The sequence below is a fragment of the Amia ocellicauda genome, chromosome 14, assembly GCF_036373705.1.
Source record: "Amia ocellicauda isolate fAmiCal2 chromosome 14, fAmiCal2.hap1, whole genome shotgun sequence".
Taxonomy (NCBI): Eukaryota; Metazoa; Chordata; class Actinopteri; order Amiiformes; family Amiidae; genus Amia; species Amia ocellicauda.
In genome coordinates, this window is record NC_089863.1 from 12012063 (window position 1) to 12027211 (window position 15149).

Below are 15149 nucleotides of genomic sequence, written 5' to 3' on the forward strand. Positions count from 1 at the left end.
CCTACCTGAGCATTGTTTCTGACCATGTCCATCCCTTTATGACCACCATGTACCCATCCTCTGATGGCTACTTCCAGCAGGATAATGCACCATGTCACAAAGGTCGAATCATTTCAAATTGGTTCCTTGAACATGACAATGAGTTCAATGTACTAAAATGGCCCCCACAGTCACCAGATCTCAACCCAATAGAGCATCTTTGGGATGTGGTGGAATGGGAGCTTCGTGCCCTGGATGTGCATCCCACGAATCTCCATCAACTGCAAGATGCTATCCTATCAATATGGGCCAACATTTCTAAAGAATGCTTTCAGCACCTTGTTGAATCAATGCCACGTAGAATTAAGGCAGTTCTGAAGGCGAAAGGGGGTCAAACACAGTATTAGTATGGTGTTTCTAATAATCCTTTAGGTGAGTGTATATGTATGTGTTAAGATAGAACCACTTCACGGAGAAATTAACCCTTCGGGTTCCCCGGACTAGGATAACTCAGCGCCGTCAGTGCAGGATGGTGGATCCTCCGCAGGATACGAGCTCGGGAAGAAAAGTCACTGACACAATGCCAGATCATTTGTCTTCAGTTTATTTCTGCTACAGCACACAGTTTTACACATGTCAGACATCCATTTCGGGGCAGGACATATTACAGATCTAGTTGCTAGACAGACATGGAATGTGTCAGATATCATAACCCCTAACACTCGAGAGTTTTGGTTGACATATCTGCACGTTTGCCTAGCAGTAAATGACGTGGGACTCTATCTTATTTCCGGTTTGTCTGAAGAGCAGCATGTATATTGTTTATGTTGTCAGCTCTGAGCTGTTCCTCAAAATATAATATAAATATAGGGAGATTGTGGTTTGGCATTTCCAAAATAGTTGAGGGGAAGGCCGTGTGTTCAAGTATCTAGACTTCTTGTACTCTGTTCTCCCAAGATGCAGAGTATTATACAGTGGGTATATACAATACATAGGGGGCAATGTTTACACCAACAATATGAAACCAGTAAAGTGATTTGCAGTGCTCCCAACACTAGTTGGCTGACATGGACAAAATAATCAGAGAGTCCTGATCTCTGTCCGTAGGGGAGAAGAATGGACGGACTGTCTTGTCAATCTTCTCTTTGAAAGTGTAGATGAGTGAGCCAGTCTCAGCATTGTAGAAGGAGACCTGCATCTTCTCATAGTCCAGATAGACCCCCACTCTGCTGGGAATGGTGGAGTCCAGCAAGGTCTCAGTGTCAGTCAGGGCTTTCAGCTTCCGACCTTCCCAAAGGCTGAGGACCCAGAAGCCAGTTTCAGGGCTCAGGATTAGCTGCCCCTTCCTCTCGACTGCCTCCCTGGCGACCCCCAACTCCCAGAACTTCTTGCTCCCCACCTCCACCTCCCAGTAGCACCTCCACCTGGCCTCTCCCATTCTCCCCAGCACACAGGGGTGTTCATCAAACCGCTCTGGGGTTTCTGGGAGTTTATGCCTTTCTTCTGTCCACCTGACTGATCTATTCTCTGGTGAAACAGTCAAACGAGAGTTGATCGTGTCCATGTCCAGGGTCATGATCACTATGGAAATGAAAGATAGGGGAAGAAAGTTTAATTTGTGAACAGCACAATATTGCAATACAACCACCTGCATGTATATTTATATATTTATTTGATTGTAGGGAATAAAAGACAGAAGTTGTGTGCAGTGACTGCTGTGATAGAGTGTGGATACAGTATTGTGAACCAGCTGGAACAATGTAATTAATTCAAAAATCTAGCAAACAAATAATTTCAGTATCACTCACACCATCAAACTACATTAATACTGCTGTTTCAGTTATACAAACAGGACAAAGTACCAAATTATATATATATATATATATATATTACTGATGAAAGTATTACCTTCTGACTGACGTATCATCTGGAAATCTGGAAGAAGGAAACATTAAAAAAATGCTGAATGCAATTAATACATCAGATCATTTCCTCCTATGTTGTAGAATTCTCTATTAATTTTTTTATGTCATGCTGTACACTGAGCAGGGCTCTTATTAAGTATTGCTGTGCCGCTCAGTGCCTAATTGTGCAAGACTTGTTTAATGAACTCCTGTTCTTACAGAGGAAATTGTCACACACTTATTGTTTTTTGACTGTACAAAGTGGCTTCACCCAACTTTCTTTATCGGCAATATGAAGTCCACACTATATATCATTCTAAATCATATAAGACTATATTACAGGGATGGACTGGGACTAAAACACAGCACTGGACCCATCACAACCAGCCTGCAGATACTCAACAACACCACACCTCTGACACACACGTTCACACACCAGCCACTTATACCACCAGCTGCATCACAGCTATTGTTGTTCACTAATGCAGTACTGTTGTTAGAGTGCTACACAACACACACACACACACACACACACACACACACACACACACACTGTAAACTGTTGTAAGAGTTATACTCAACACATTCTGCATAGACATGACTGAACAAGTAGCATTGCACTAAAATTCAATAATAATTCATAATTATTTAACTACATTTTTTAAATATACCAACATAGTGGAAACAATAGCTTATAGTCAGACAGAATCATCATGTATTTAATTAATAAAAGGCTGTGCTGTGTCAAGGACTGACATGTAAATATTAGAGCTTCAAACAAACTTGAACCCATTGAATGTAATGGAAAAATGCAAATTTCCACCTAAATAGACATATCCAATGGTGCACACTACAAGACATATTAAAATCTCACCTACCTGGTACAAATAGTAATAAATTGCTCAGGTGTACTTACTTTAGAATAGAAGCTCAAGTACATAGTAAAAATATGATGAAAATATTAAATATATACTTATATATCAGCCATAACATTATGACCACCTGCCTAATATCGTGTAGGTCTCCCTTTTGCCACCAAAACAGCCCTGACCCGTTGAGGCATGGACTCCACTAGACCTCTGAAGGTGTGCTGTGGTATCTGGCACCAAGACGTTAGCAGCAGATCCTTTAAGTCCTGTAAGTTGCGAGGTGGGGCCTCCATGGATCGGACTTGTTTGTCCAGCACATCCCACAGATGCTCGATTGGATTGAGATCTGGGGAATTTGGAGGCCAAGTCAACACCTTGAACTCGTGATTCATCAAACCAGGCAACCTTCTTGCATTGCTCCGTGGTCCAGTTCTGATGCTCACATGCCCATTGTAGGCGCTTTCGGAAGTGGACAGGGGTCAGCATGGGCACCCTGACTGGTCTGCGGCTACGCAGCCCCATACGCAACAAACTGCGGTGCACTGTGTGTTCTGACACCCTTTGTGTTTGGCCCTTGTGTTTGGCCCTTGGTCGCTCAGATCTGTACACTTGCCCATTTTTCCTGCTTCTAACACATCAACTTTGAGGACAAAATGTTCACTTGCTGCCTAATATATCCCACCCACTGACAGGTGCCATGAGAACGAGATTATCAGTGTTATTCACTTCACCTGTCAGTGGTCATAATGTTATGTCTGATCGGTGTATGGTGTAGTTACCATTCAACAAATGTTTAGGAAAAGTTTGGCTGATATGACTGGCATATACATTAATCAACAAACTATCTGGCATCATCTTACTGGTACAGTTAGCCTATGTAGCTAGTTAGATGTTATATTTCATAAATTTAATTTGGTAAATATTTAAACATTACAAGTGTTAACTTTTAACTATCATGTGCAACCCACCGCCCCAATGCCCCCACCCCACTCACCCCACACACAGACATGCAGACATACGCCTTCATTGTAAATTTAAATAAAATACATTTTGATGAAGATGTAACCTGTAGTAACAGCTAAGCAACATTTTAACAATATGACATGGGCTACTTCAACAGAGAAGAATGTATTGACTGAACACAGAAATTGCACAGCGTATTCAGACGCCTCTGCTTATATGGGGCGCTATAATACATTTAAATTGATTGATGATTGATTAATGTTATCCTGTTGCTAAATTATGAATCGCTAACATCTCCAATTTATCATACACAAACAAAATGAATTACAATACTCTGGCATGACATAATCATATTGTTATTTTTGTATCATCACAAGTAATAGAAATCTCATAGGAAACAACACCAATTACTACTACTATTACTACTACAGTACCGATCAAAAGTGGTCCAAGGAAGGACAAGCGGGTGGCCAAAGCTCATTTTATGCACATGGGGTGCGAAGGCTGGCCCGTGAGGTCCGATTCAATAGACGAGCTACTGTAGCTCAAATTGCTTAAAAAGTGAATGCTGGTTCTATAAGAAAGGTGTCAGAACACACAGTACATCGCAGTTTGTTGCGTATGGGGCTGCGTAGCCGCAGACCAGTCAGGGTGCCCATGCTGACCCCTGTCCACTGCCGAAAGCACCTACAATGGGCACGTGAGCATCAGAACTGGACCACGGAGCAATGGAAGAAGGTTGCCTGGTCTGAAGAATCACGAGTTCAAGGTGTTGAATTGGTCTCCAAATTCCCCAGATCTCAATCCAATCGAGCATCTGTGGGATGTGCTGGACAAACAAGTACGATCCAAGGAGGCCCCACCTCGCAACTTACAGGACTTAAAGGATCTGCTGCTAACGTCTTGGTGCCAGATACCACAGCACACCTTCAGAGGTCTAGTGGAGTCCAGTGGAGGCTGTTTGGTGGCAAAAGGGAGACCTACACGATATTAGGCAGGTGGTCATAATGTTAAGGCTGATCGGTATATTAATACCCTTATTAGCAGCACAATATTGTTGCCTCCCTCCCTGCCCTGATGTCTACTGCACACTGCTCTGTCTGCAGTCGCGGCCCTGACTGCACTGTCGCTTCTCTTAATGCTGTTGCAGTTTGACTTGGGCTGCGTCCCAAATCACACACTTGTTCCCTCGTTTCCATCCCTTGCGGGGCGGAGTTACTACAGTGGCCATCTTAAGGGGTGTCCCAATCCCTTAGGGAATGAGTGAAGGAGCCTAATCAAACTGTTTGTCCCTTCAATGCTCCCGTTGATGGAGTGTACAAATGCGTGCACTAATGCGGAAGTCTTTTAGTGCTTAACTCCCAGAACAGAAGTCAATTGGGAAAATATGGCAGCGGTGCATATAAATGTAATGTAATGCTAGCTAGACAGTTGTAGAAATTCTTAAATTATGTATCAAGGAAATTATAATACATAGATAATATAAAAATATTATATAATCATTATTTAAATAAATGATTAGAAAGTTAAGCCAAACAACAGTTCTGGAAGGCATTTAACATTATATGAAGTTGAATGTATTCAAATCTCTTTTCCTTCAATTATTTACAGATCCCGTTGAATACAGTGACACTTTCAGTACTTTTAGTAATGATGTTTACTTTCAAAAACTGTTAGAAATTGCATTAAAAAATACATAAAATCATCAATGGATCCCGACAAGAAAGCAAATATATTTAATGGTTAAATCCTCACTAAAATAAAATGGCAACATACCCATAGCCAAATCCCACCAAATGTACTTGAGATACTCACCTCCTGCTCGAGCATCCTCTTCCTTCTTGCCTGCAAGTGAAGACAGATATCATGTTAAAGGTGGGAAAACACAGATCTTAAGTATATCAAAGGCTTGGAGCCTCTACCATTTTTTTCATGGTAAAGACCTTCATTGGACTGTGTTGTTGTAGATAAGTGTTTCGATAATAGAAACAAATAGACATTTATTAAATACTTACTGATACAATCTACAACTGATTTATTAGAACACTGTTTATCTGATTATAGTACCTAGTGATTAACCCAACTGGGAGATAAAAGCCTGGCAAGGCCAAGTTGACTGATTACTTATGCAATTTGCCATTGTATTCCCTTACCAGGTAATGGCTGGGCAGCAGGGTTATCATTTTGTTCACCTAGAAAATGAAGAGAAAAATAAACAGCCAAACTCACCAAAAAGTGTTTGCTGTTTTCCATAGATACATGTTTTTAATAACAAAATGTAAGAGGAGAGATCATTTCTGATCTTAGGAGATACAAAATGTTGGGGTTCTTTTTTGCAAATGTGTTTAAATGAATCATCAGCAAAGCTTCTTGCAAATTGTATGATCCTTACGGACGGTTCTGGAAGTTGAATGTATTCAAATCTCTTTTCCTTCAATTCTTTACAGATCCAGTTGAAAACAACGACAGAAACACCAATAGTTAATGGGTAAAATACAGGGTTGTAATGAGATGGCTGGGGCTGCATTGTGGAATATGTGGTCAACAGCAGCCTTACACCCTGGAGGTCACAGGACTCAGCAGTGAAATTATTCCATAATGAATGATGCTAACTCTGCAAGGGTATACAAACTGAAATAACTGTTACATTGCATAAACAGAAGCAGATACAAAGCAATGTGTATGGAATTGTGCATCTTAAAATTGTATAATTTTTAATCCATTTGTAAAAGTATTTATCTAGTCAGTTTAACAAGTGTGATAATCGGGTTACAAGAAGAGCCTCGGGAATGGTGGACTCAGGTGTGGGCCAGAGGCAGATCAATAACAGGAGTTTGTCGAGTACCGGTGAACAGGGCAATGCAGGCAAAACAAGGAAGCGTGGTCAGTATATCAAGCATAAGGTCGGTTGATCGGGCAGACAGAACATCAAAGGGAATCCAGAAAACATAATATTAACAAACAGGCAAGGGTCAGGAAACACTAGTGGTCAGAATATTCAGAGTTAAGCAGGCTCGGTGATGCTGCAATCGGGCAGATGAATATATAAATATATGTATACATTGAAATATATGCATTTGATGGGCAGAGAAACAGGAGACAGGTGAAGGTAATTATTCAATAATATGGAAAAGATAAGGACAACAGAATGAAAATTGGCACCGGGGCAGCATCTAGCAGTGGACTTGGGAATAAAGCTGTAGGCATGACAATAAGCACAATTAACATTTTATTTCAATGTAAAAAAGAGCTACATTAATAACAAAGTTAACTGATATCCACTTAAATAAATAAATGGCACCCACCAGCATTTACAGTAAATAAACAACACTGTTATTTGCCTACTGGAATTCTGGAATGTTTTCTATGAAATATGTCTCAAATTGAATGTAAAGCTCTCATTCATGTCATACTGTTACATTTAAACGTATTGCTTATTGCTTATTTCACCACCCAGATACACACCTTACAGTGGTACCATAAATATTAGGAAATGTGATCATGATCATGTAGGGCATCTCAATGCAAAGGTCAAGCCACCAATTCACACAGCCATTCTTCCTGCATTGCTTCAGCCTTGAGAATAATTCACACCTCATGTCCAGGGGGCAGAGGATCCATTGGTCTGCTTTGCATGTTACTCAATCAGACACATTGTTCATCATAGTGCATCCACATAAGATCAAGTAGCTTATTGATAATATGTATTTAATCGCACCATCCAGGTATAACAAAGGTGGTGGCAGCTACACGCTACTCGGTCAGATCAAGTTAGAAAACAACCTTACTAGGACAGGTTTCATTATAATAATAATGACATTATTAAACAGTATAAAACATTCCCAGGAGCCTACCAATTTGTGTTCCCATAAAGCTGTACTGTTCTTAGTTCACTTTCTTGAGTTTTTCATGACAGTTACATAAAATGGCCTCAATGTGTCTACTGCATTCAGGACACTTGAGATACTCACCTTCTTTTAGTTGAGTTTCCTCTTCCTTATCTGTGAAGAGAGATAACATGTTAATGGTGGCAAAACACAGATCTTAATTGAACAGTATATGAAGTTGAATGTATTTAAATCTCTTTTCCTTCAATTCTTTACAGATCCAGTTGAATACAGTGACACTTTCAGTACTTTCAGTAATGATGTTTAGATAGTCTTGGACACTTTACTTTCATAAACTGTTAGAAATGTAATGGTTAAATCCTCAATAAAATAAAATGGCAACATACCCATAGCCAAATCCCACCAAATGTACTTGAGATACTCACCTCCTGCTCGAGCATCCTCTTCCTTCTTGCCTGCAAGTGAAGACAGATATCATGTTAAATGTGGGAAAACACAGATCTTAAGTATATCAAAGGCTTGGAGCCTCTACCATTTTTTTCATGGTAAAGACCTTCATTGGACTGTGTTGTTGTAGATAAGTGTTTCGATAATAGAAACAAATAGACATTTATTAAATACTTACTGATACAATCTACAACTGATTTATTAGAACACTGTTTATCTGATTATAGTACCTAGTGATTAACCCAACTGGGAGATAAAAGCCTGGCAAGGCCAAGTTGACTGATTACTTATGCAATTTGCCATTGTATTCCCTTACCAGGTAATGGCTGGGCAGCAGGGTTATCATTTTGTTCACCTAGAAAATGAAGAGAAAAATAAACAGCCAAACTCACCAAAAAGTGTTTGCTGTTTTCCATAGATACATGTTTTTAATAACAAAATGTAAGAGGAGAGATCATTTCTGATCTTAGGAGATACAAAATGTTGGGGTTCTTTTTTGCAAATGTGTTTAAATGAATCATCAGCAAAGCTTCTTGCAAATTGTATGATCCTTACGGACGGTTCTGGAAGTTGAATGTATTCAAATCTCTTTTCCTTCAATTCTTTACAGATCCAGTTGAAAACAACGACAGAAACACCAATAGTTAATGGGTAAAATACAGGGTTGTAATGAGATGGCTGGGGCTGCCTTGTGGAATATGTGGTCAACAGCAGCCTTACACCCTGGAGGTCACAGGACTCAGCAGTGAAATTATTCCATAATGAATGATGCTAACTCTGCAAGGGTATACAAACTGAAATAACTGTTACATTGCATAAACAGAAGCAGATACAAAGCAATGTGTATGGAATTGTGCATCTTAAAATTGTATAATTTTTAATCCATTTGTAAAAGTATACATCTAGTCAGTTTAACAAGTGTGATAATCGGGGTACAAGAAGAGCCTCGGGAATGGTGGACTCAGGTGTGGGCCAGAGGCAGATCAATAACAGGAGTTTGTCGAGTACCGGTGAACAGGGCAATGCAGGCAAAACAAGGAAGCGTGGTCAGTATATCAAGCATAAGGTCGGTTGATCGGGCAGACAGAACATCAAAGGGAATCCAGAAAACATAATATTAACAAACAGGCAAGGGTCAGGAAACACTAGTGGTCAGAATATTCAGAGGTAAGCAGGCTCGGTGATGCTGCAATCGGGCAGACGAATATATAAATATATGTATACATTGAAATATATGCATTTGAAGCGCAGAGAAACAGGAGACAGGTGAAGGTAATTATTCAATAATATGGAAAAGATCAGGACAACAGAATGAAAATTGGCACCGGGGCAGCATCTAGCAGTGGACTTGGGAATTAAGCTGTAGGCATGACAATAAGCACAATTAACATTTTATTTCAATGTAAAAAAGAGCTACATTAATAACAAAGTTAACTGATATCCACTTAAATAAATAAATGGCACCCACCAGCATTTACAGTAAATAAACAACACTGTTATTTGCCTACTGGAATTCTGGAAGGTTTTCTATGAAATATGTCTCAAATTGAATGTAAAGCTCTCATTCATGTCATACTGTTACATTTAAACGTATTGCTTATTGCTTATTTCACCACCCAGATACACACCTTACAGTGGTACCATAAATATTAGGAACTGTGATCATGATCATGTAGGGCATTTCAATGCAAAGGTCAAGCCACCAATTCACACAGCCATTCTTCCTGCATTGCTTCAGCCTTGAGAATAATTCACACCTCATGTCCAGGGGGCAGAGGATCCATTGGTCTGCTTTGCATGTTACTCAATCAGACACATTGTTCATCATAGTGCATCCACATAAGATCAAGTAGCTTATTGATAATATGTATTTAATCGCACCATCCAGGTATAACAAAGGTGGTGGCAGCTACACGCTACTCTGTCAAATCAATTTAGAAAACATCCTTACTAGGACAGGTTTCATTATAATAATAATGACATTATTAAACAGTATAAAACATTCCCAGGAGCCTACCAATTTGTGTTCCCATAAAGCTCTACTGTTCTTTGTTCACTTTCTTGAGTTTTTCATGACAGTTACATAAAATGGCCTCAATGTGTCTACTGCATTCAGGACACTTGAGATACTCACCTTCTTTTAGTTGAGTTTCCTCTTCCTTATCTGTGAAGAGAGATAACATGTTAATGGTGGCAAAACACAGATCTTAATTGAACAGTATTGGAAGTTGAATGTATTCAAATCTCTTTTCCTTCAATTCTTTACAGATCCAGTTGAATACAGTGACACTTTCAGTACTTTTAGTAATGATGTTTAGATAGTCTTGGACACTTTACTTTCATAAACTGTTAGAAATGTAATGGTTAAATCCTCAATAAAATAAAATGGCAACATACCCATAGCCAAATCCCACCAAATGTACTTGAGATACTCACCTCCTGCTCGAGCATCCTCTTCCTTCTTGCCTGCAAGTGAAGACAGATATCATGTTAAAGGTGGGAAAACACAGATCTTAAGTATATCAAAGGCTTGGAGCCTCTACCATTTTTTTCATGGTAAAGACCTTCATTGGACTGTGTTGTTGTAGATAAGTGTTTCGATAATAGAAACAAATAGACATTTATTAAATACTTACTGATACAATCTACAACTGATTTATTAGAACACTGTTTATCTGATTATAGTACCTAGTGATTAACCCAACTGGGAGATAAAAGCCTGGCAAGGCCAAGTTGACTGATTACTTATGCAATTTGCCATTGTATTCCCTTACCAGGTAATGGCTGGGCAGCAGGGTTATCATTTTGTTCACCTAGAAAATGAAGAGAAAAATAAACAGCCAAACTCACCAAAAAGTGTTTGCTGTTTTCCATAGATACATGTTTTTAATAACAAAATGTAAGAGGAGAGATCATTTCTGATCTTAGGAGATACAAAATGTTGGGGTTCTTTTTTGCAAATGTGTTTAAATGAATCATCAGCAAAGCTTCTTGCAAATTGTATGATCCTTACGGACGGTTCTGGAAGTTGAATGTATTCAAATCTCTTTTCCTTCAGTTCTTTACAGATCCAGTTGAAAACAACGACAGAAACACCAATAGTTAATGGGTAAAATACAGGGTTGTAATGAGATGGCTGGGGCTGCCTTGTGGAATATGTGGTCAACAGCAGCCTTACACCCTGGAGGTCACAGGACTCAGCAGTGAAATTATTCCATAATGAATGATGCTAACTCTGCAAGGGTATACAAACTGAAATAACTGTTACATTGCATAAACAGAAGCAGATACAAAGCAATGTGTATGGAATTGTGCATCTTAAAATTGTATAATTTTTTATCCATTTGTAAAAGTATACATCTAGTCAGTTTAACAAGTGTGATAATCGGGTTACAAGAAGAGCCTCGGGAATGGTGGACTCAGGTGTGGGCCAGAGGCAGATCAATAACAGGAGTTTGTCGAGTACCGGTGAACAGGGCAATGCAGGCAAAACAAGGAAGCGTGGTCAGTATATCAAGCATAAGGTCGGTTGATCGGGCAGACAGAACATCAAAGGGAATCCAGAAAACATAATATTAACAAACAGGCAAGGGTCAGGAAACACTAGTGGTCAGAATATTCAGAGGTAAGCAGGCTCGGTGATGCTGCAATCGGGCAGACGAATATATAAATATATGTATACATTGAAATATATGCATTTGATGGGCAGAGAAACAGGAGACAGGTGAAGGTAATTATTCAATAATATGGAAAAGATAAGGACAACAGAATGAAAATTGGCACCGGGGCAGCATCTAGCAGTGGACTTGGGAATTAAGCTGTAGGCATGACAATAAGCACAATTAACATTTTATTTCAATGTAAAAAAGAGCTACATTAATAACTAAGTTAACTGATATCCACTTAAATAAATACATGGCACCCACCAGCATTTACAGTAAATAAACAACACTGTTATTTGCCTACTGGAATTCTGGAAGGTTTTCTATTAAATATGTCTCAAATTGAATGTAAAGCTCTCATTCATGTCATACTGTTAAATTTAAACGTATTGCTTATTGCTTATTTCACCACCCAGATACACACCTTACAGTGGTACCATAAATATTAGGAACTGTGATCATGATCATGTAGGGCATTTCAATGCAAAGGTCAAGCCACCAATTCACACAGCCATTCTTCCTGCATTGCTTCAGCCTTGAGAATAATTCACACCTCATGTCCAGGGGGCAGAGGATCCATTGGTCTGCTTTGCATGTTACTCAATCAGACACATTGTTCATCATAGTGCATCCACATAAGATCAAGTAGCTTATTGATAATATGTATTTAATCGCACCATCCAGGTATAACAAAGGTGGTGGCAGCTACACGCTACTCTGTCAAATCAATTTAGAAAACATCCTTACTAGGACAGGTTTCATTATAATAATAATGACATTATTAAACAGTATAAAACATTCCCAGGAGCCTACCAATTTGTGTTCCCATAAAGCTCTACTGTTCTTTGTTCACTTTCTTGAGTTTTTCATGACAGTTACATAAAATGGCCTCAATGTGTCTACTGCATTCAGGACACTTGAGATACTCACCTTCTTTTAGTTGAGTTTCCTCTTCCTTATCTGTGAAGAGAGATAACATGTTAATGGTGGCAAAACACAGATCTTAATTGAACAGTATTGGAAGTTGAATGTATTCAAATCTCTTTTCCTTCAATTCTTTACAGATCCAGTTGAATACAGTGACACTTTCAGTACTTTTAGTAATGATGTTTAGATAGTCTTGGACACTTTACTTTCATAAACTGTTAGAAATGTAATGGTTAAATCCTCAATAAAATAAAATGGCAACATACCCATAGCCAAATCCCACCAAATGTACTTGAGATACTCACCTCCTGCTCGAGCATCCTCTTCCTTCTTGCCTGCAAGTGAAGACAGATATCATGTTAAAGGTGGGAAAACACAGATCTTAAGTATATCAAAGGCTTGGAGCCTCTACCATTTTTTTCATGGTAAAGACCTTCATTGGACTGTGTTGTTGTAGATAAGTGTTTCGATAATAGAAACAAATAGACATTTATTAAATACTTACTGATACAATCTACAACTGATTTATTAGAACACTGTTTATCTGATTATAGTACCTAGTGATTAACCCAACTGGGAGATAAAAGCCTGGCAAGGCCAAGTTGACTGATTACTTATGCAATTTGCCATTGTATTCCCTTACCAGGTAATGGCTGGGCAGCAGGGTTATCATTTTGTTCACCTAGAAAATGAAGAGAAAAATAAACAGCCAAACTCACCAAAAAGTGTTTGCTGTTTTCCATAGATACATGTTTTTAATAACAAAATGTAAGAGGAGAGATCATTTCTGATCTTAGGAGATACAAAATGTTGGGGTTCTTTTTTGCAAATGTGTTTAAATGAATCATCAGCAAAGCTTCTTGCAAATTGTATGATCCTTACGGACGGTTCTGGAAGTTGAATGTATTCAAATCTCTTTTCCTTCAGTTCTTTACAGATCCAGTTGAAAACAACGACAGAAACACCAATAGTTAATGGGTAAAATACAGGGTTGTAATGAGATGGCTGGGGCTGCCTTGTGGAATATGTGGTCAACAGCAGCCTTACACCCTGGAGGTCACAGGACTCAGCAGTGAAATTATTCCATAATGAATGATGCTAACTCTGCAAGGGTATACAAACTGAAATAACTGTTACATTGCATAAACAGAAGCAGATACAAAGCAATGTGTATGGAATTGTGCATCTTAAAATTGTATAATTTTTTATCCATTTGTAAAAGTATACATCTAGTCAGTTTAACAAGTGTGATAATCGGGTTACAAGAAAAGCCTCGGGAATGGTGGACTCAGGTGTGGGCCAGAGGCAGATCAATAACAGGAGTTTGTCGAGTACCGGTGAACAGGGCAATGCAGGCAAAACAAGGAAGCGTGGTCAGTATATCAAGCATAAGGTCGGTTGATCGGGCAGACAGAACATCAAAGGGAATCCAGAAAACATAATATTAACAAACAGGCAAGGGTCAGGAAACACTAGTGGTCAGAATATTCAGAGGTAAGCAGGCTCGGTGATGCTGCAATCGGGCAGACGAATATATAAATATATGTATACATTGAAATATATGCATTTGATGGGCAGAGAAACAGGAGACAGGTGAAGGTAATTATTCAATAATATGGAAAAGATAAGGACAACAGAATGAAAATTGGCACCGGGGCAGCATCTAGCAGTGGACTTGGGAATTAAGCTGTAGGCATGACAATAAGCACAATTAACATTTTATTTCAATGTAAAAAAGAGCTACATTAATAACTAAGTTAACTGATATCCACTTAAATAAATACATGGCACCCACCAGCATTTACAGTAAATAAACAACACTGTTATTTGCCTACTGGAATTCTGGAAGGTTTTCTATTAAATATGTCTCAAATTGAATGTAAAGCTCTCATTCATGTCATACTGTTAAATTTAAACGTATTGCTTATTGCTTATTTCACCACCCAGATACACACCTTACAGTGGTACCATAAATATTAGGAACTGTGATCATGATCATGTAGGGCATTTCAATGCAAAGGTCAAGCCACCAATTCACACAGCCATTCTTCCTGCATTGCTTCAGCCTTGAGAATAATTCACACCTCATGTCCAGGGGGCAGAGGATCCATTGGTCTGCTTTGCATGTTACTCAATCAGACACATTGTTCATCATAGTGCATCCACATAAGATCAAGTAGCTTATTGATAATATGTATTTAATCGCACCATCCAGGTATAACAAAGGTGGTGGCAGCTACACGCTACTCTGTCAAATCAATTTAGAAAACAACCTTACTAGGACAGGTTTCATTATAATAATAATGACATTATTAAACAGTATAAAACATTCCCAGGAGCCTACCAATTTGTGTTCCCATAAAGCTGTACTGTTCTTAGTTCACTTTCTTGAGTTTTTCATGACAGTTACATAAAATGGCCTCAATGTGTCTACTGCATTCAGGACACTTGAGATACTCACCTTCTTTAAGTTGAGTTTCCTCTTCCTTATCTGTGAAGAGAGATAACATGTTAATGGTGGCAAAACACAGATCTTAATTGAACAGTATT

General features: G+C 38.8%; 1 protein-coding gene across 1 annotated transcript in view; it reads right to left on the reverse strand.

Annotated features, from left to right (window-relative positions):
* Positions 1–569: 569 nt before the first annotated feature.
* LOC136768721 (E3 ubiquitin-protein ligase TRIM21-like) overlaps positions 570–15149 on the reverse strand; it is a 33764-nt gene continuing 19184 nt past the window's right edge. Inside the window, exons 11-24 of the mRNA XM_066723058.1 lie at positions 15061–15090; positions 13243–13281; positions 12905–12934; positions 12603–12632; positions 10785–10823; positions 10447–10476; positions 10145–10174; positions 8327–8365; positions 7989–8018; positions 7687–7716; positions 5869–5907; positions 5531–5560; positions 1888–1914; positions 570–1560 (exon numbers count right to left, since the gene is read on the reverse strand). Coding sequence (XP_066579155.1) covers positions 1034–1560; positions 1888–1914; positions 5531–5560; positions 5869–5907; positions 7687–7716; positions 7989–8018; positions 8327–8365; positions 10145–10174; positions 10447–10476; positions 10785–10823; positions 12603–12632; positions 12905–12934; positions 13243–13281; positions 15061–15090 — 950 coding nt within the window. The 3' untranslated portion in view covers positions 570–1033. The remainder of the gene's footprint in view (positions 1561–1887; positions 1915–5530; positions 5561–5868; positions 5908–7686; positions 7717–7988; positions 8019–8326; positions 8366–10144; positions 10175–10446; positions 10477–10784; positions 10824–12602; positions 12633–12904; positions 12935–13242; positions 13282–15060; positions 15091–15149) is intronic.